Source organism: Crinia signifera, chromosome 6, assembly GCF_055691185.1.
Source record: "Crinia signifera chromosome 6, ASM5569118v1, whole genome shotgun sequence".
Lineage (NCBI taxonomy): Eukaryota > Metazoa > Chordata > Amphibia > Anura > Myobatrachidae > Crinia > Crinia signifera.
Window position 1 is genome coordinate 66939675 of NC_139222.1, and position 22750 is coordinate 66962424.

Sequence of the window (22750 nt, forward strand, 5' to 3'; positions counted from 1 at the left end):
AACCTCTTCCATTGATGCCGGACTTCTGAATTTATCCTGAACAAATATAGCCTGCAAGCCTTATCGAGCTGAACACCTTTATTCTCCAGCGCCTGTGAATTAACGGGCAGACTACAAATTACAAGCCGGCTAAGTGTACATCTCCCACTACCGCTGGAAGCCGGGACCACGGCTGCGGCGGTGAAAGAGACATTTCTTCTTATTGCGGCAAGTCACTAACCTCGATCAGGAAAACAAGGAGTGGAGGTACGAACTTTCCACACTCTCTTTCCACACTCTCTTTCCCCACCGCGTTGTCTCTTCATATTTTTGCAGTGCAACAAAAACCCCCTATACTTACAGTATACTACGGGCAAATACGGCACTTTGTATCAGGATTGTGTTACAATTTTTAAACGTATCCTTAAAGAAACAGTTTCTTTTTTTGCATAGGATACAAATCTCTCTTGAGATTTTGGACATTTTTAAATCTTGTTTGAGTGTTCAGGACTTTTTAGATTGTTACAAATAAAAGATATATGTTTTTAACCTTTACTTAGAATACAAAAATATTTTTTCACAAAAATATTTCTGCACATCAGACCAAGTGCCTGTGATCCCCCATCCATACCCCTTGTTTGTTCTTCTTTAGCATTGGTACCTGGCTCCTTCGGACCCGCCTACATCCCAATGTTGAGCTGTGTCACCGAGATCAGAGAAAGGGATTCGAACGGTAAGTTCTTACAAAAATCCCCTTTTCCAACATATTGGATTTTGGTGAGATCTGTGATATTTGTTGATATCAACAAATTGGGAAATTGCCCCTAATTGATTGTAGATGTGTGGGCCCAAGTGTCATTGCTAGTGCCGTGGAGTCACTTTTCTCTATCTCCAGATAGATAAGGCGAGTAGTGATGACCATGTTGATAGCAAGCCTGGGACTGCAGAACTATATTTCGGGGAGTGTGGGGACTGCTATGTACTACTGGGGCGAGGGGAAAAAGTACATTTTTCAAATATGAATGTTCATTATATACTCAAGATATTATGGACATTAGTGTGAGTGTAATGGAAGTGTAATGCATTCATCTACAGTTGTTGGAGAGAGAACATAAACGTTTTCTTATCTCTTAACACGTCTGGACGTAATTGACTTCCATAAATGTTCAGTGCTCCATATTTGAAAGTCCCTTAGAAACACTGCATAATATAAATTTATGGTTTAATTATGGTGTATTTATTTGTATAACATATTCGTAGGCAAGAAATCTCATCCTCTTTTTCATTGAGATCTTTGTCTCTGTGCCAGCATGGTTTATGTGCAGGTTGTGGCTCCTCTAGTCTCTTTATATGCTTCTGCCCTTGGTCTTCTCAGCTCGCACCTTGTAAAGAAACTAATGAGCGCTGCGTATCCTGCTGACCCACATCCCAACCCTGCAGGTTTACATTTTAGCTGTAAAGTCCTCTCGCAGGAACGGTTTAGTAACTGACCCATCTCTTATGCTATATTGCAGGTTTGAGGAGCTGGTGAAGAAGTTCAAGGTTGATTATCACGCCGGTGGCTCAACTCTAAATTCTGTTAAAGTGGCTCAGGTTAGTAGGTCGTGTCGGTCATGTGACCTGCTCGTTTTCTGAGCATTTTGTGGTGGTGTAAATAAAACAAATAATTCTAGTACAAAAGTCTATTTGTTTTATTTTTTTTATTGACAAGTTGCATTACCAAAAGTTTTGTTTAACCTATTAACCATTTCATAACATGAAAGGGACATGGCTTCTGATGCCAGTAGAAGGTCCATTCATTTAAGGATGGATAAGGTGAGTTGCCATTGCAATGGCATATAAATGCCAGAAACAACCTCCTGCCACCACTTGGCCCATCTCACCCGACTATTGCTAATTTTTGTACGCAATAAAACAATGGGGTCAGTTCAGTTAGGTACAATGTTTTCATCCCTGCTTGTAAGTGCAGCTAAATGTCACTTATGACACCTTCAGACTTACGGATCCCTTTGTTCATAGCCTCATATGGCAAGATCAAGCCTCAAGGTGGTTAAGTGCAGATACTGTTGATAGTGTTTATACACCGTTGCTGTGGCATCTCACCCTTAGTTGGATCGACCCTATTGCGTTGAACATCCTAGCTGAGACAGTTTGTATTGACTGAGTGTTTTTTCCTGCTTAAATATGGTAACCTTTCTACAGCACCGGCATTCAGCTTATACAGGCGAGACTGGTGGAATAATGGATAATAGGCCCTGCTTTTTTTTCTCGCTGATTACCTTTTTGTTCTCTAAAGATCTATTTTTCCCACAACTCATGCAGAACTGGGAGCAGGGATGTTGTGTATCTTTGACCGATGTCAACCTCTATCCATCATCATTCTAATACCTACATACATAGAGCTTTTTGTTAGCGTAATCAAAGATTGTATGATAACATCCTATTAACCCAAACCATTATAGATTACTTGTAAATGCTATTAGCATATTTCCATCAACTCATCAAATTTGTGATGGAAACACCATTTTCATGCGATATTTTAGCTGCTGTACTGCTTTCAGATGAGCATATTTCTTCTGTTTTATGCACATGCATCAGACATTGCAGCATGTACAAAAACAACGGAACCCTGCCAGTGATTCTCAATCTTTCTTAAATAACGGAGCCTCAGTGTATCATCATCATTTTTTTTTTTTTTTCACGACATCCCTAGGATAAATTTTCATATAAAGTAAGCTAGTTGTGCCTAATGTCACACTTTTTAGGTTCAAGGCCGACATGGATGGAATGTCGACACACGCATTAGGTCGACTATGGCTATGTTGATAGTGAAAAGGTTGACGTGGGGTTTTCACTTTTTTCCTAAGTGTGCTGGGTGTAGCGAGGCACCGTACCCGAAGCATAGCAAATGCAGCGAGCCATGCGAGACGACGCATTGCACCGATACGTTGTCCATGTCAACCATGTAGACATTCCAACATATTTCAGGTGTCGACCTTAGCCATGTCGACCGTCGGTGGTTGACACAGTGCATGTCAACCAAATGAACCATACCCTCGCTAATGGCGTATTGTAATTTGTTCCTAAACATTTTCATTATACTTAAATGTGTGGCCTGCTTTTGAGACCTCTAAGCATGTACACATTAGTAGATTTATATCTGCAGATTAATTGAGCTGCATATATGTCTCTGGTTGGATCAGTCCGCGTGTTCGCCAAACAAACTGCCCGATTGGTCATGACTGATGTCCCAAAATGAGTCTGCACTGTTAAACGGTCATTCAACGCCGGCTCCTGGTGCGTGTACACGGGTGGTCGGCAGATCGTCTGTACGTACAGCAAGATGCACCGATCTACATCTTTAGACATATCGGCATCAGCTGTATTGCACATGTCTGAACGATGCTGTCCAGATATATCTCTGGTTCACACTGGTGGATGGACCAGAAATATATCAGCCAGTGTGTACCCATCATAGCAGTGCATTATCTAGCTGCACAGGTGTATTCGCTGGGTGATAACTATAAGTGGGAACAAAACCTGTACCAGATCTCCACTCATTTGAACAAATAAATTATTCAGAATGTTGACAGGTGTCTAATTGAAGAATTATATTGGATCCCCCTATAGCAGTGGTTCTCAAGTACCCCCAACAGTGCACGTTTTGCAGGTCTCCACACAGAATCACAGGTGAGATAATTAGCTCAACCTGTGGATCTTTTAAAATGTATCTGAATGAGTGCACCTGCTCGGTGACCTGGAAAACGTGCACTGTTGGGGGTACTTGAGGACCAGGGTTGGGAACCACTGCCCTATAGAGTCACAATAACATGTGGGTCCAGGCCTCAGGTTCCCAAATTCCTTTAGATGCCCTAACAGTCCAGGCTTTAAGGAAGGATAGACAATGTTGGACACAGGTGACTTAATTAGAACTTAATTTATTTTATTTAACCACTTATGCTCAGTCATGGATATCCTTAAGACCTGGACCGTTGGGGTGCCTTCAGGGATGAATTTATGGAACTCTGGTCTAGGCTAAAGCGAAATTATTCTGTCCTGATGGCTACGTTTCCACACTGATACTACCTGAATTGTGACAGCTGTGGCTTAAATAGAATTCATGCATCTTCACACCTGTATGTATTATTTAGCAACCCTAGTTCCAATTTTTGTTTTCAGCAGGTTTATAGATGGCCATTTGTAATTGACCAATACTAAATGCTTTCATGTTTGTAAATAACCCCCCCCCCCCCCCCATGACCGGGAATAAAAAGTTAGGCAACTCCAGCCGTCTTTAAAAAACTTCTCTAGTGGATATGGATAAAAAGAAAGCTATATTCGTTGAATATGTGGTTTCTTAAATACCGTTGAATTGGATGTCCCTCCCCTCTTCCCACAGTCAGTCCCTGCTTTCTCATATAATTTTTGTGCCAACATCTATGTAACTCGATCACTGTTCGTAAATCAGAGCAGTCACAGCTCCATAGTGCCTGGGAGCGCTGACAGTACATTTTAAAGTCTGGAATTCCGATCCATTTAATTCATGTCTATGTTATGTTCCTGCTGGAATTTCAGTTCTCCTTCTCTAGTGACCCCCTCCCTTTCCTTAGTCCCCGAACCCCTCTTCATCATTCACACATCAGCTCTCCTAGAAAGCATTTGTACCTGGGAACGCTGCCATTGTGGATCTAGTAAGCCATGGCTTGGGCTGTCTGCTTTCATGGGAAATAGTACTGTAGCACTAACTAAGCTGTAATACATTTTCTTGCTGTGAGTTTGTCAGGGCTAGCTTTCCGCACAAAAACTACTTAAGGTGCTGCTTCTTATATTAATTTGGAATGAAGCCCTATCATTACATAACACCAAGCAGAAAATAGTACAATAACAGCAGAATAAAATAATTCTTCTCTTTATGGTTGTGCCCTCTCATATACGGTTTGTAAGGTATGTCAAGAAGGCCGTCTTGTGGTTTTGTCTTGTGTCCCCCCAACTCAGCATATCCTGCATTGGCATATGTCTGTTGTGTAGAATGGTGGAACAATTGTAAAAGAGTAAGTAGCTGTAATTTGTACTGTAGATCAACTCTTATGTACAGATTTAAAGGCTGTACTAGAAATGACTGCTGGGCTGCTGCTAAGTCCTGGGCACTTGTGTTCATGAGAGCACTATACAGATTTCATCCCACTGGTACTGAAGTTAAGATGCGTAGAAAGGTAAACATTTATTACATGTACTGTACATTCTCAGCCTCGCACTTAGCTTTATCCCTTGTAAGTAGAAATCAAGGAGTCTGATCACTAGTATTGATTTTACAAGTCTCAAATTTGGGTACTTGTGGAGTATCACGGCTCCCATCGTATGGCATCGTATGCCATATGTAGTGGCATACGATGGCATGCGATGTTTTACCGATTTTTGCTCAAAAATCGTATGCCATTGCATGGCATCGTATGCCATATGTAGTGGCATACGATGAGATACGATGTTTTACCGATTTTTTACCATTTTTGCTCAAAAATCGTATGCCATCACATGGCATCGTATGCCATATGTAGTGGCATACGATGCGATACGATGTTTTACCGATTTTTGACCATTTTTGCTCAAAAATCGTATGCCATCGCATGGCATCGTATGCCATATGTAGTGGCATACGATGCGATACGATGTTTTACCGATTTTTGAGCATTTTAGCTCAAAAATCGTATGCGATTGCATCGGATGGCATCCGATGCGATGGCACGCGATTTTGCACTGAAATGCATCAGAATGCATTGAAATGTGTATTAAAGTAGTGAAATGCCCCCAAATGCCATTTTTCATAGTGCACCACCCCCACTATCAACATCAACCCGAAGCGTGGCGAGTGCAGCGGTACGCGTCCTACGACCTTTTCATACCCCCACTATCCACGTCGGCGTGGAGTTGAGAATAGAATAGTGCAGCGAGCCACCGAGCCCGAAGCGTGGCGAGCGCAGCGAGGGGACGCGGATACCTGTGAAGCCCGCGAGGGGACGCGTATAGCTGTGAAGGTATCCGCATCCCCTCGCGGGGCTCGCTGCGCTCGCCACGCTTTGGGCTCGGTGGCTCGCTGCGCTCGCCACACTATTCTATTCTCAACTCCACGCCGACGTGGATAGTGAGGGTATGAAAATGTCGTAGGACGCGTACCGCCGCCCCTCGCGGGCTCGCTGCGCTCGCCACGCTTCGGGTTGACGTTGATAGTGGGGGTGGTGCACTATGAAAAATGGCATTTGGGGGCATTTCACAAGTTTAATACACATTTCAATGCATTCTGATGCATTTCAATGCAAAATCGGATGCCATCGCATCGGATGCCATCGTATGGCATCCGATGTAATCGCATACGATTTTTGAGCTAAAATGCTCAAAAATCGGTAAAACATCGTATCGCATCGTATGCCACTACATATGGCATATGATGCCATGCGATGGCATACGATTTTTGCGCAAAAATGGTTAAAAATCGGTAAAACATCGTATCGCATCGTATGCCATCGTATGCCACTACATATGGCATACAATGCCATTCGATGGCATACGATTTTTGAGCAAAAATCGGTAAAACATCGCATCGTATGCCATCGTATGCCACATGCGATGCAATGCGATTTTTAGCATACGATCTGCATACGATGCAGGTCGTGGGAGCCGTGATACTCCACAAGTACCCAAATTTGTATTGATCACTCACTGATTACTTGAAGAACAGACAGTTTATGATGATCAATTAAAGGGAGTATTTTATGTGTAACCATAACATTGGCCTCCTTATCAGAATGCACAATGTACAGTTTCCAAATTTAATTTTGTAACCTGCAATTTATGACAGCAATTGCGTGCAGTGGAAGTTTGTGGGTGATCCTATTACTACAGTATAATGCATTTTTCAACATGCGCACATGTTTTATGTGTCAGAAAATGTACTGCAGAAGCTTTCACCACTTTGGTCTGTGAAAATGGTGTAGTGTTCATGTGTCTGCTTAGATGGAATGCCAAATTTATAAGCCATTTAGATGCACGAGTACGAGCTATACAGAATTTGTGATTCTTGACTATTGCATCTAGGGGCATGATTAAGCTCTATATGACCAGGGGTTAAATTTACTTAAGTTGGCCTATCATTTTCTATATAGACAGAATCTGATTGGTTGCTATAGGCACCATCGCCTTATTTTAGAAGCTTTAATAAATGGACCCCCAGATGTTTTAATGATTTCTTGGTGCATTGGAGGAACTTGAAAGGACAGCAGAAGAGGTGGGAATAACTAAAGTCCAATACTTGAAATGTATATGGTTGACGCTGTCTAGATCGAAAGTTACATGATCAACCACTCTTGGTCGATGGGAGTTAAACACACGCAGTAGATCAATGGGGACGAGGTAGACTGTCACCACATCGACACAAGTTTTTCAAGTTTTTAGGTGCAGCCCGACTTTATTCGTACTTCACTATCCAAATGGACATAGAGTTAAGTTATAATAATGTGCCTAAGGAGCCATGCCAGGGGACACTGTGCTCATATACAGTGCCCACGGGGACCCCAGGACATTTGGCACCTGAAAAACTCGTGGTGACTGTCTGCCTCATCTCAGTCGATTTGCATCTTCCGCTTGCGTCACTTTCCCTCTAGACCCCGTTAACTATATTTAGGTATCTAACCATACACCTTCCACCAAGAGTGGTCGATGCCTTAACTGTTTATCTAGACAGTGTTCATTGCCTATCCCATAACCACTGAAAGGAACAGACCTTTTGTATCCGAGTGATTAGGCCCCTCACGAGCCCCTCCATCAGGCCGAGTAATTAGTACTCGTGGCCGTGCTTACGAACACATGCTTTAATATTACAATCCTAGTTATATTCTATCCAGCAAGGCTGAAGCCACTAAATTGAAATTGACCTTTAATTTATTTTACTCAAAGAGGTTTGTTCCTTAGTATGCATTATAATAATTGCATCTTACAGAGAATGAATAATTATTGTCAAGCGCTTCTTTGCTTTCTGCACAACCTTCCTTCTCCTCTTAGGGAATTTGTTTTTATTTTATTTTTTCTGTTACAATAATGTTCTTCATCTCAATGGACAAATTTAGCTGCATAAAAAGGCATCAAAGTGATCAGCATAATGAACCTGCTGCCATTACATATGTTATCAAAATAATTATTAGTTCTCTTTTAAATGGCAGTACAGCTTGTGCTTGGGAACCAAATAAAACCTGGCAAGCGGAAGCTGTAGGAACATTGCTGGATAAACCCACCACAATATCTTTTATTGGGAACAGACTTGGCGTCTAGCTCCAATTCTTAGCCCTGTGTTCCTCACTAATGCACACCCAATGTATAGGCTGCGTATTTGCTGGCCAGTGGTGAAAGTAGAATTTTTTTCTTGGTGGTACTGATAGCCTCCACCAAAAATGGGCGTGGTCATGTGTCATGAGGGGGCGTGGTCACACAAAGCTAGAGGAGTGACTAAATGACAATAGTGGCATGACATCAGGAGACAGGGAATGACTGGGGGGGGTGTTGGCTCTTGCTTGGGGGAGAGCCGGGCAGCTTGCTCTTTATGTGGTCGGCGCCGCTGATGCCTGTCAGTGTGACAGGCTAAATAAGCAGTAGCCGGTAGCTGCATACAGCACCAATCATAATGCTGGGTGGGCAGGCTGCAGATGCATTATATTTAGACTTAAAATAAAAATAGCATTGACAGTGGGTCAGGGGGTAAGTGGTACTGCGTACCTGCAACATATTTCTTACAGGTACTCCGTACCACGCCGTACCCCCTTACTTGCAATGCTGTTGCTGGCCCAAACAGGAGTGGTGACCGTTTTGGACTCTATTCTACCATAGGATAAATATCCGGATTGTATCATTTATTAATTTGCTATTATACTTTTAGAAAAATTAGCTACCAATAAAAAAACATTTTGCCACTTTAGCCACCCAAGATGATGCGGTATGCAGTCCTTTTGCATACAATCTTTATCGCATGCGATACCAGACGAGCCTGCCTGGCTCTGGTGCCATCCGACAGATCCTTTCTGCAGCCGGTGCGACTCGCAGTCTCCGATGTGATATGCACAGGACTGTTCATTGCTTCGGACCTGCTGTCCATCATATCAGATTTGGATGCTTTTGCTGCAATCGTATGAAAAGAGCCTTAATCGCTTGTGAATTGGGATGTCAATCCCGGGGTATTTTTTCAGTCCCGGGAAACGAGATTGAAAAATTCTCAATCCCGGAATTTGTATCCCTTAAAGAAAAACATCCCCCACATTAACTTACTTGGAGGGAGCAGGTGGAGATGCTGGGTGGGTCAGGTGGAGGCAGTGGTGGGTGTTATGCCCGGCGGTGAGGTGACGGACGGCTGAGTGGGCTGCGAGAGGGTTTGGGCAGCTTTTGCGGTACAGCAGTGCGGCCTGCGCAGCGTGACCTATGACCTACTTATGCTGTGCAGGCCGTATGCCGGGGTCTGGAACAGCCGGGCAGCGTCTGAGCAAGTGTTCAGATGCTGCATGGTATTAGACTGCACATGCGCAGTTTAATCCTGAAATCCCAGACATTTTGGGGCCAAATACCGGAATCCCGCTTATCCAGAGATTGGCCACCCTAAATGCCAATCTTCCAGTGTATGGGCACCTTTTTAGAGTTTTTGGTGCTCAGGCAAATTTTGTTAGTTTAAATAACCCTTTGATAATAAAACAAATGTTTTGGTGTTGAATGTCTGTTGGATAACAATTGTCTAAAGTATATTTTACATTAAAGGACAACTAAACCGAAAGTACAAGGTGCCTTACATTATGATGCTTGGCAGTAAGTGGCTATATTCTGATGGGATCAATTTGATAGGTGGATATTTTCGGCAATGCATTCAGCGGGTGACGCCACACAGTTACTAGAAATCATCTGACAACTGCTAGTGCTGACATGCACCATAATTAAATAATTTAACGTTACCTGCAAATCAGTAAACACAGTATCTTTATAACCAGTTCATATCCATGTGTATAGTTATTATGGAAGTCTTGAAGTGTAAACAATTGCGGTAATAAGTTCATAAGTTTTCCGGTGTATGGATATGTAACTGTTTTTTTTACAAATTTCTTTATTTAGGTTTACGGTCTTCCAGTAGGTTGTAAAATGCAGTCAAACCAAGCATTGCATGTGTAGTGTAGAAGACTCTTTATGCTAGACAATACTTGTACCACAACCATGTACAATTACTGGGAAAATTAAAATATGTTAACTCAATAAACCGCTACTCAAGTCTGTTATTTTTTATTTATTAGCTAGGCCTTAAGGCCCGTCTAACGGATGGGCAAAAGTTTATGCAATTCTTGTTCCACCTACCCTTCCCAACCACAGCAAAGCTGCTGCAGTAGCCAGAGCAGGTCTCCCAACTACTCACCTACCCTTGCCAACCAGGGCAGAAGCTGCTGCAGCAGGCTCAGCAAGTCTCCAACTATCCACCTTTCCTTCCGAACCACAGCCTTGCAGAAGCTGCTGCACCAGCCAGAGAGTCTCCAACTATCCACCTACCCTTGCCAACCGTAGCAGGGCAGGAGCCGCTGCTGGTACAGAAGATCTCAAAAAACCCTCAATGAATAAGAAAACAAGAGAAAAAAAAACTGAATGGGGATCGATCTCACATGTATTTTATAATGATATCTACAGTGTTCATAGACCACTCTGCCGATGAGTCACTTATTAATTTCAGTTTGTTAAAAGTTTGTAGAGTGAAAATGTTTTTCATTTAATAGACCCTTCTAGGCCACTTAAGGGAGTCTGTTTATTGTGTTGTTGTATTCAGAAAGTCATACACTTTCCACTGACATATCACAATGCATGAAAACAGCAAACATAGCATGGACTCTTATGACAGCACCCTTAATGGCTCGTCCAATTAAACCCATCTTCGAACTTATATCGTCCCTTAAGATGATACAGATGTAATGTGCAATGTTTGGAGACAATTAGTTTATTTTATTTTTTAATATACATTTTTTAAATATACATTTATTGATGAGACGTCATGAAAACAAGGGTGGAAGACACAATGAAGAACCATTAGTTATTATTCTTATTATATTGTTATTTATAAGCTGCCACAAGTGGTATGCAGCGCCGTACATATAGATTATATTAGAACCGTACAGTGTGCACAGAACTAGCCATAACCGCAACAGAAGAACAAAAACGGCACAATTACCATCACAATTCTTCATACACAATACAGCTGAGATATAGGGAAGTGAGTAAGAATAGATGCAGATATAGATTGTAGGTGAGTAAGATTGCTGTAATTGAAATGCAAGAAGGGTGCTGTGAGAACAGGAGGGAGGAGGGCCCTGCTCTAAGGAGCTTACAGTCTAAAGCACGGGTGGTCAGAGGTAAAGAGCCGAAAAATATCTGTAGTCAAGCTAAAGAGCCAACAACATGCGTGCGCTCCAAAAAAACAGTGTCATTCACCGCCGGGTAGTAAGGCTGCGGCCAGGTCCTCTTCTCTTCTGCCTGCTTTCTGTCCCAGTGCAGGGGGTAGGCGCCTTCTTCCAGCAGCTCCTGCACAGCCGGGTGTCCGCTGTGGGTCACACTCCTGCACTGCCGGGTCAGGTAGGCGCCCTGCTGCTCGTGGCTCCTGCTGCTCCCTGCACTGCCGGGTACTTGAGGTTTCGGGAGCGGCTCACACTGGGGAGGTTGGCAGCACCTCAGCTCTCCCTCTCAGCACCCAATCCGGCATTCGCCTGCACGAGGTCCTGTCTCTGCTGCTACACGCGGCCTCTCTGCACCGCCTGACGTCACGTCACCCCCCCCCCCCCCCTGCTTCTGCACTGTCAATCAGTCTGGGGTCAGGAGGGAAGCTGCAGCGGATCTGACAGTGCGCTCCCTCTTCCTGTACGGCAGCAGTGGGTAATGGAGGGATGGGGGGCAGCGATGGGCAGCTAAGTGGGAGCAGGATCCCCACATTAACAGGGGGAGAGCCACAGGTTGGCAACCCCCTGGTCTAGAAGGAGGGGGAGACAGGTGACATGAGGTGCAGGTAAGGAGACCAGAAGGCAAAAAGTGAGCATGGCAGGGATAGAAACCTAGAATTTGACGGCAGATAAGAACCACTTGGCCCATCTTGTCTGCCCCTTTTTTTAAACATGGTACCTCATACCATATTTGATCCTTATTTTTTTTGTAAGGATATCAATATGCCTATCAAAAGGTTGAGCGCTTTTTCAGACCCTACTGTCCACTAGGGCGTGGAGGGAGAATAAAATGGTGTACCGAGTGTAACGCGACACCATACCCGAAGCATTGCGAGCGAAGCGGTACACTATGTCCTTGTCGACCTATTGCCTGTTGACCCAATGTATGTCGACTTACATTGGCTTGACCCAATGAAACATACCCAGTTAACTTGCCTAGAACTTAATTAGCTGTGTACTTGCTGACCTATATAAGAAGTTTACACTAAAGCTGGCCATACATCAGAATGACTTGCATACCACCTGATTGCTTGCGGTCGTAAGCTGACCAAAGATCAACCTCTCGATCTGTGCGTCCATGCATCGTACCAATATACCTCACCATGGGCACACAATCGATCACTCACAAGACCCGTCGAAGTTGTGCATTCAGGCCTGAGATCGTTCTAGTGTATGGCCATCTTAATTGTTGTACAATTCTACATGCACACATATTCAGCAGCACTTTACAGAGAATATTTGAACATTCAAATAAGTCCCTGCACCAGTGGGGCTTACAGTCTATATTCCCTAGTGTTAATTCTAGCACCCGCTATCTTTGAAAACCCATGCAGTTCCTCTTGCCTGCCTGGGGTATTGCTGTCTGCTGTAGTGCTTCTAGCACAATCTGGTCTGTATATCAGCACTGATATGCAAACCAGTGCTGTGCTAGAAACACCACAGCAGACAGCGACACCCCAGGCAGGGAAGAGGAACTGCATAGGTTTTCAAAGATAGCAAGTGCTAGAATGAACACTGTTCCCTACCATATGTACATGTGCGCACACACTAATTTTAGGATTAGTTTTTGTTGGGAGCCAAATGCCGTACCTGTATGTTTTGGGGGATTCTGGGCAGAAACTCGCGCAAACAAAATTGTCTGCGTTGTGTTTTGCATCCAGTCTCCTCCTTTTTTCCATCTTTTTTGGGTAATGCAGTTAATGAACACCCTTTTTGTAGCCTCAAGTATTCATTTGGGATATATTTATTTTCTTGTTCCGTCCTTCCTCTTTCGTTACAGAATCCATGTCCAACTGCTTGGAGAGTAGCACAGTTTATGATTCATTCATTTCCTCAGATGTAGGAGACAGCTGTACAAACTGTAAAACAAACAAATTGGTTCTTTTTCAAAAACTTGGAGCAGTGAAACTGTAAAGAAAACCAGTGTAGACTCTCGATTCGATTCCAATCGCAAGCAAAATCACACACTGTGCCCACTATTATGCATGCGATATGGAATTAAGAGACTAGCAGTGGCTACATCCATGGTCATCTTGGTGGGACAGTGTGTGAAGCCCACCCATCCATTTAATGGTTTCTTATCTATAAAGTCAAACCAGTTTACACTCTATAAATGCCTAATATACTAACAAATCACCTTTTTTTTTTTTTGGGGGGGGGGGGGGTGTTATTTACCTGTATCAATGTATTTGTTTAAAGCAGGGCTGGGCAACACCGGCCCTCCAGATGTTGATGAACTACACATCCCAGCATGCCTTGCATCAGTTTTAGCATGACCACATAGCAAAACTAATTCAAAGCATCCTGGGATGTGTAGGTCACTAACATCTGGAGGGCCGGTGTTGCCCAGCCCTGATTTAAAGTATAACATGTAAAATATAAAATCTGCATAGTTCTGTCCATTTATTTTTTTAAATGATCACCATTCTAAAGATGTAAATGATGGTTTACATACATCATAAGACCTGCTCTGCATCCACTCATGCAGTGCCCTCGAGTCACAGCCCCGTTGATAGGCTATCTGCTTGTGTGGGTGGAGGTGGCCCATGTTCCTGAATAGTCTTCAGAATCAGATTTCCTGGCCTCTGCAGCGTGCGCGGCCAGACCATCCTTTGTAAAATCAGGAATACTCAATTGGCTGATGTGCACCCTGAAGTGACCTGACGCTGTGTCTTGGGATGCAGCAGCAGATCACATAAGCATGCAGAAGGCTTATTTACTCAAAATTTCTCCTGCTACTTCTAAACCCTTTCTTCCAACAGCTCCAAATATGCAGATGCTGTACGAACTGCTTGAATCTCTGTAAAACTTTGCGTGGTCATTGTCCATGGCTCTCCTCTATGGGGTATGTTCAATGCCTTTGGTGAGCAGTGCTGACAGCTCGCAATCACAACTCGTGTGTCACTATTCAACTGACCCCTTGCTCTCGCCGCTTCCACTTTGCTGCGTTTTCCCAGCGAGGTGGAAATGGCAAGTGCGGCCAATATATGCAGCGGGCTCGCTGCATATAGGAATCCCCCGGTACATAGAATAGGACGAGCAGCCAGGGAGATGGTTAGATGGCGAGGGTTGCTTGTTTTTCAGCGAGCCTCGCTGAAAATAAGCCGCACGCCCCACAGGAGAACCCCCTCGCCAGCCAGATTGAATACCGTTAGTCTTATGGTGTGTACACACTTGTACAATGTGCATGAGATTTTGACTATATAGTCAAAATCTCATCTGAATCTCATGCAGATCGCACAGGTTTTAACCCTTGCGCTCCCGTATCGCAGCCAGAAAGACTTGGCTGCATTGACTATATAGTGCAGATCTGCACTATATACCATATATACTCGAGTATAAGCCTACTTTTTCAGAACATTTTTTATGCTGAAAAAGCCCCCCTCGGCTTATACTCGAGTGAGGGTCCCACTTGAGTCAATACGTTTTCCCAGTTTTTTGTAATATAGTCTAAATTGTACAAGTGTGTACACACCATAACTGGTCACAGTGGTGAAAATGAAATCAATACTAAAGGGGTGTACACACGGGGGCGATCTGTGCTATTTTCTAAGCAATCTTACTAGATTGCTTAGAAACTAAGCACAAATCTCACAGTGTGTATGCTCCGGGCGATCCCGATGCGCGGGCCCGCACATCGGGATCGCCTGATTAGTAAGTCAGTGCATGCAGACGCAATCTAGTAAGATTGCTTAGAATATCTGCATGTCTGACTGCCTGTGTGTACAGGACGCGACCACTTCCGTGATCGCGTCCTGAATCCACTCCCCCCTCATCACTTGTCCCCTCCCCCCTCATCACTTGCCCCTCCCCTTGTTTTCCCGCGCGGAGAGGGACTGAGGGAGATGAATTTTGCCGCGCGGCTGCCTGCATCTACAGCCACCGCCGGACTTGAACCCCTCTCTGCAGCCTCCCCTTTCCTCCTGTTCCCCGCCGCATGGCCGCCCTCCCGTCCGCACTCACGGTGTCACCTTGCTGGCCGCCCACCAGCCAAAATGGCTGACACAATTTATGCCCTCAGAAAAGGAATCCTCCCCTCTGGGAAAATCCGCCCACTATTTAAATTTTGGGCTTAAGCGAAATTGCTTAGCAATATTGCTTAGCACAAAACTCTGCGCGTGTATGTGCTCCTCATGGGAGATCTTGACACCAGTGAAATTGCTTAGCAAAGTAGCTAAGCAAAATTGCTTAGCACAGATTGCCCCTGTGTGTACACCCCTTAATACTCTGCTCAATTTAGGAGCGTAACGTGCTACGTTATTCATATTTAGATTAGGATTCTATATCTTAAAAACACGAGTGGCTGATCATTTGATACTTAAGGCTTTTCAATCTCTTTTGCAGCTTTGTTCATCAGTTTTTGTGTATTTAAATGATCTTCAGAGTTCTGAGAATTCTATTAGTTTACAAATAGGAGTGTAAGTACTTTAAGTACCTCTGAATTCAGTGTTTGATTAGACAAACACTGTGAATTGGTAGGTTGGCAGGGCTGTGTGGAATCAAGGAAATTGTTAATATTATTTCCTTTGTGTGGAGGTACTTTGGAAATGCCTGAGTGGCGCTAGTCAACCATAAGTGCTTGTTTGGCAGAGTGTAATATTAACGTAATGGCTTTCAAGGATCAGGCCGGTAATACTACATGATGAGCAGTGTTAGCAGGAGCCTGACATGTCAATCTAAAGCCTTTTTTTATTTATTTTTCTTCAGCTAGTAAAGCTTGGCTCTTGTGTGATTCCCAGCTCTAACATTGCAGCTCGTAACATAACGAGAAGCTTTTCATCTGTCAGATGCAAGTGTCCTCTGGAGGAAATGCAGACCTTTTGACCCTAATGCAATCCAAACGTAACGGTCTCTGGTGGCCCACAACACCACCTCTTGGAAATGGCTGAGAAAAGCTGATGTTACTAATGAAATGATCTGGCGAATATAATGGCAACAAGTTTCTTGTAATGAAGGAATGCAAAAGCACCTGGTCAGCACAATTGTGATCGGCTGAAACCCTAAGAGAAATTACTACATTTATAAATGTATGTAATAGATGCAGCTGTGGTTCTTTATGGTGTTATCTTTGTTACTTTTTTTATTATATTTATACTGTGTGTGTGTGTGTGTGTGTGTGTGTGTGTGTGTATGTGTGGTGGTTTTCTCTTTCAATGGTCCTGGTGACACAGCTCAACACTGGGATGTAGGAGGGTCCGAAGGAGCCAGGCACCTATCCTAAAGTTTTAGAGGGTAGGCTCCTCCCCTACTGCATCCCTGGACTCTTCAGTTCGTGTTAGGTGCCCACTGGAGTGGGTGCTATTCTAAAGGGCTGCAGGAGCAGCCGAAGAATTAGAGTAGTTAGGGGATTTTTATTGTTTTATTAACTTTTACCCTAGCTAGGTAGGCACAGTGTGAGGATTCTCATAGTGATTCCTCACACTGCTAGCGCAGCAGGAGCTGACAGAAGCGCGTCCTGTCAGCTCACTGTGCACAGGGGAGACACTGTCTGGTCTCCCTGTGCAGCGCTTATAGCCTTTTCTAAAAGGCTGCCTGGGCTCCGGAGTACCCTGAAACCGGCTCCACATTTAGGTGGGGATCATGGGGGACAGGCGCTCCGTGATGGCGGCGGCCATTTTATGCGGAGCTTACACGCTGAGCTCCTAGATGAGAGGACAGCAGCGTCGTGACAGGCATTTTCCAAGTGATCCCCAGTTGAGGGGGAGACACTGGAACTAGGAAATCCTACCTGAGGAGCGGCTGGCTGGGGGTGGTTGGCGCCAAAAGGTCACGGACCCCGCAGCAGCAGGGACCTGTGGTCTCTTCCTTCACTCTGACTTTGGCGCCTTTCAGAACGCTTGCAGCGGAGCTGAGCTGGCTTACTGATCCTGGCAGAGTGACTTGGATTTCCTGGGCATCGCTTCCCCGCAGTTGAAACCAACAGACAGATAAGTGATTGGGTGCATTGCCTCTGTATAAACGCTTGTACATTGTTTGCACTGTGTATACTGATAGATATACATTTATCACTTGCATCATGTCTGAGCATCAGGCTGTGGTTTTGGGGGAGGGAGCCCTTAGTGCACTGAGCGCGTGCAATGTTTGCACACAAAAGTTTGTCCCTGAGCAGATGGCCAAGGGGGGCTTATGTATTACTTGCGCTGATGTGAGACCCATGGGCAGTGAACCCCATAGGGCAGAGCAGATGGAACCTGCGTGGGCCAGGGCCCTAGGCAGGTCAGTTAACGCTTTGGTGCAGCTTTTGGACAGGCAGAGTGATGGGCTGGTAGAATCACAGAGACCTATGCCATCATCTCAGCAGTCGTCTGGCTCCTTGCCTCTTACCCAGGCAGATCCTGCGCTGATTCAGGTGATGCAGGATACTGCTAAAGGGATCAACAGGTTCAGTGAAATGCTGGACAAAATGGATGATGTGGCAGGGACCCCTAGAAGGTCTTATGCTTTAACTACTGTGGTAGATGAGGAGGAAGGAGAGTATACTGACATCCCCTGGGATCAGGGTGATGTGGAAGAGAACTCTGCTGCTGGTATAGAGGATCTCATTGTAGCTGTGAAGCAGGCTTTAAAGCTGTCTGTGGAGGATAAGACTCCTGTTAAAGGTGTTTTTAAGCGACAGCGGAAGGAGGCTGTTACTTTTCCTTCAGATGAGGGGTTACAGGAATTGTTAGAAGGGGCTTGGAAAACTCCTGATAAGAGGCTACAGATGCCTAAGCGATTCCTTAGTCTGTACCCCATGCCAGAGTCTCATGCGGAGCTCTGGGAAAAGGTCCCAGTTGTGGACGCTTCAGTGGCACGTTTGTCCAAGGCTACTGTATTACCAGTACAGGGCGGTGCAGCTTTCAAAGATTCTGTGGATAAAAAGCTGGAGGGTAACCTCAAGGCTATCTTTGAAGGGGTGGGGTTTACCTTACGGCCCCTTATTGCTTCAGCCTGGGTCTCTAAGGCCATGATAGAGTGGGCTGGTGAATTATGCACCATGCTGCAGGCTGACCCTGGTACGTTACTGCTTGCAGAAAAGATTAGGGCAGCTGCGGAATATGCAGTGGAAGCAGAGGAGGAAGCTATTAAAATGGCAACCAGAGTGTCCACAGTCTCCATTAATGCCAGGAGAGTGCTTTGGCTTAAAGCCTGGGAAGCAGACAATGAGTCCAAGAAGGCTCTGGAAACATTAGCCTTCAAAGGAAAGGTGCTTTTTGGTACCGAATTAGAGGAGATTATAAAGCAGGCCACGGGCGGCAAAAGTACATTCCTGCCGGCCTCCTCAGCAAAGCAGACGTCCAGATTTTCTGCTTTTAAGCCGTCCTTTCGGCCCTCCCCTAGAGGTGGTGCGTCCTTTCGAGGACAGTCTTTCAGGGGAAGGTTTCAGTCCTCTAGAGGCAAGACACAAAAGTCAAAATTTGGCTCTTTTCACAAGAAGCCTGCCACAAAGGGAGAGGATAAACCCTCTGCATGACTGTCAGGGGCTTCGCCCGACAGTGACAAAAGTGGGGGGGTGTCTCACACTCTTCAGGGACGCTTGGGCTTCTCTAGGCCAGGATGCCTGGGTGTTAGATATTATAACACAGGGTTACAAAATCCCTTGCAGAGGGCCGCCTCCGAAGAGGTTCATCCCCACATCCTTACCAAAGGAGGCACGGCTTCGTACAGCTCTTGTGAGAGCAGCTCACTCCCTTTTGGAAAAAGGGGTGGTTACACCAGTCCCCAGGGCAGAGTGGAAGAAAGGCTTTTACTCCACGCTGTTCCTGGTGCCCAAACCAGACGGGTCTTTCAGACCAATACTAAATTTGAAGTCTCTAAATGCTCATTTATGGGTAGACCATTTCAAAATGGAGTCCCTACGGTCAGTACTTCTGAGTCTGGACCAGGGAGAATTTTTGGCGTCCATGGATGTCCAGGACGCATATTTGCACGTTCCTATACACCCGGAGCATCAGACCTTGTTGAGGTTTGCCATAGGAGACCTGCATTTACAATTCCGGGCGTTACCCTTTGGGCTAGCAACCGCGCCAAGGGTATTCACAAAGATAATGTCAGTAATGGCGGCGGTGCTGAGGCTCAGGGGAATCACAGTAATACCCTATTTTGACGATCTCCTGTTCAAAGCAGAGTCGGCAGCCATGCTGCAGAGTCACTTGGCAGAGGCAATCAGTTTTTTGCAGGCTCACGGCTGGATTTTAAATTTGCAAAAATCTCAGTTGGTACCGTCACAAAGGCTCCAATTCTTGGGAGTCATACTGGACACCCATCTTCATCGGGTATTCCTCCCGGAGGTAAAGGCCAGGGATCTGGTCACCCTAGTCCAGGAGATTCTCAGGGCTCAGAGCATTTCAGTATGGAGGTGCCTCAAGCTCCTGGGGAAGATGGTGGCGTCATTCGAGACGCTTCAATTTGCCAGGTTCCACTCTCGGAGGTTCCAATGGAACATTTTGTCAGCCTGGTCAGGAAACACTTTGACCATGAAATCCGAGATGATAGTGCTGTCTTCGGACACCCGAGAATCCTTGAAATGGTGGACAGAAGTAGATTCCCTTCAGTGGGGTCGGTCATTACAGACCTGGGACTGGTTGATAGTAACTACCAACGCCAGTCTCAGGGGCTGGGGGGCAATAGTCCTGGATCTCAGGCTTCAGGGCCTGTGGACGGCAGAGGAATCAGCGTTACCAATCAACATCTTGGAGCTGAGAGCTGTCTGGAAAGTGATTTCCTTGGCGGGAGACAGGTTACAGAACCTCCCTTTGAGGATTCAGACCGACAATGCCACAGCTGTGGCGTATCTGAATCACCAGGGAGGTACACGCAGCAGATTGGCCATGTGGGAGGTGTCCAGAATCTTCCTATGGGCGGAACAGAATGTTCCAGCTGTATCGGCTATATTCATTCCAGGAATAGAGAATATAGAAGCCGACTTCCTGAGCAGGGAGGAGCTCAAGGAAGGGGAATGGAGCTTACACCCTCAAGTGTTTCACCAAATCACTTCGATGTGGGGAACTCCGGATGTGGACCTGATGGCATCCAGGGTCAACCGTCAAGTGCCCAGGTTCTATGCCAGAACAAGGGATCCACTAGCGGAGGCAGTGGATGCCATGACTATTCACTGGCAGGGAGATCTCCTTTATGCATTCCCACCAGTCCCAATGTTACCGAGACTTCTGAAGAAAATACAGGGGCAGAAGGTTCCAGTGATCTTAGTGGCCCCAGATTGGCCAAGGAGGTCCTGGTACTCGAGGCTTCAGAGGTTGTCTGTGGACTCATGGCGTCTACCTCTGAGACCAGACCTTCTAAGACAAGGCCCATTCAATCACCTGGATTCAGATCGATTGATTTTGACGGCCTGGCTATTGAAACCACCATTTTGAAAAGAAAAGGGTTTTCTGAGGCAGTAGTACAGACGATGATAAAAGCCAGAAAAGCTGTATCTTCGGCAAATTATTATAGAGTCTGGAAGACTTACATTCGATGGTGTGAGAGAAGAAAGGCTCATACATCTCATTTTAAGCTATCAAGAATGATGGAATTCTTACAAGATGGTTTTTCATCGGGCCTAAGCCTTCAGTCACTGAAGGTGCAGATTTCGGCCTTGTCCATCTATTTCCAGAAAAAGATAGCCATTTTGCCGGAAATTCAAACCTTTTTACAAGGAGTATCCAGGTTGAAACCTCCATACAAGCAACCAGTAGCACCTTGGGATCTATCACTGGTTTTGGAATGCCTTCAAAAGGCACCTTTTGAACCTTTAAGGTCGGCTGACTTTAAGTTTCTCACGTGGAAGCTAGTGTTTTTGTTAGCAGTAGCATCTGCTAAAAGAGTTTCAGAATTGGGAGCTTTGTCATGTAAATCTCCCTTCTTAATTTTTCATGATGACAGGGCTGTTTTAAGAACAGTGCCTCAGTTTTTACCGAAGGTGGTATCTACCTTCCATTTAAATCAGGAGATAGTTCTACCTGTGTTTCAACCCCCAGAGGGTTCTAAGAAAAGGGACAAGTTGAGAACTTTGGATGTTGTGCGTGCCTTACGCATATATGTGGACAGAGTGAAGAGTGTCAGGAAGACTGACACATTGTTGGTATTGTATGACGTACACAAAATTGGTTGGCCTGCATCTAAGCAGACTATTGCTAGGTGGTTGCGGTCTGTGATAGCCTTTGCATACACCAAAGTGGGTAGACCAGTACCGGCCAAAATAAATGCGCATACCACCAGGTCAGTTGCCACCTCTTGGGCGGTTCGACATGGGGCCACAGCTGAGCAGGTTTGCAGAGCTGCCACTTGGTCATCTGTTCACACATTTGCCAAATTCTATAGATTCCATGAGTTCGCGTCGGAGGACGCATCATTCGGGCGAGCAGTGCTGAGAGCTGCAGACCTGAGCGTACCCTCCCAAAGGACCGGCTCTGGAACGTCCCAGTGTTGAGCTGTGTCACCAGGACCATTGAAAGAGAAAAAGGGATTTTTGTAAGAACTTACCGTTCGAATCCCTTTCTCTGATATGGTCCTGGTGACACAGCGATCCCTCCCTTACGCTCAGTAAGTATGCCAGAAGTTTCATGATGTTCATGTTAAAATGGTTAAAAGTTAACAGTTTTCTGTTATAAAATGTGCATATAATATGTGCAGGCGTTTGTACTGAGTTAATGTATTCCAGTGGCTTTGAAAGATTGAACTGAAGAGTCCAGGGATGCAGTAGGGGAGGAGCCTACCCTCTAAAACTTTAGGATAGGTGCCTGGCTCCTTCGGACCCTCCTACATCCCAGTGTTGAGCTGTGTCACCAGGACCATATCAGAGAAAGGGATTCGAACGGTAAGTTCTTACAAAAATCCCTTTTTTTTTTATGTGTGTGTTTTTTTTAATAAACCTGCATGCAGTTGTAATGGTTCAATTCCCACTATAAACCTCACTGTGTAGAGTTTATATATTTTACACGTGCTTGTCTGTGTTTGCTCCCACAATCCAAAAATATACTGATAGGGTGTCTGTATGTACATGGGCAGATTAAGGGCCTTATTTTGGTTCATTCTTTCTGACAAAATCCTTCTTAGATGGGCAAAACCATGTGCACTGCAGGTGGGGCAGGTGTTACTTGTGCAGAGAGAATTAGATTTGGGTGGGGTTTTTAGAAGTGAGATCTATATTGCAGTGTAAAAATAAAGCAGTCAGTATTTTCCCTGCACAGAAACAAAATTACTTACCCAAATCTAATTCTCTCTGCACATGTTACATCTGCCCCCCCTGCAGTGCACATGGTTTTGTCCATCTAAGAAGGATTTTGTCAGAAAGAATG

The 22750-nt window shown here is 45.0% G+C and overlaps 1 protein-coding gene across 3 annotated transcripts in view; it reads left to right on the plus strand.

Annotated features, from left to right (window-relative positions):
• Positions 1 to 22750, plus strand: part of ADK (adenosine kinase) — a 279777-nt gene that overhangs the window by 132876 nt on the left and 124151 nt on the right. For all 3 annotated transcript variants that reach the window (XM_083146206.1, XM_083146208.1, XM_083146207.1), the window contains exon 4: positions 1494 to 1572. In XM_083146206.1, the coding sequence (XP_083002332.1) occupies positions 1494 to 1572 (79 nt within the window). The remainder of the gene's footprint in view (positions 1 to 1493; positions 1573 to 22750) is intronic.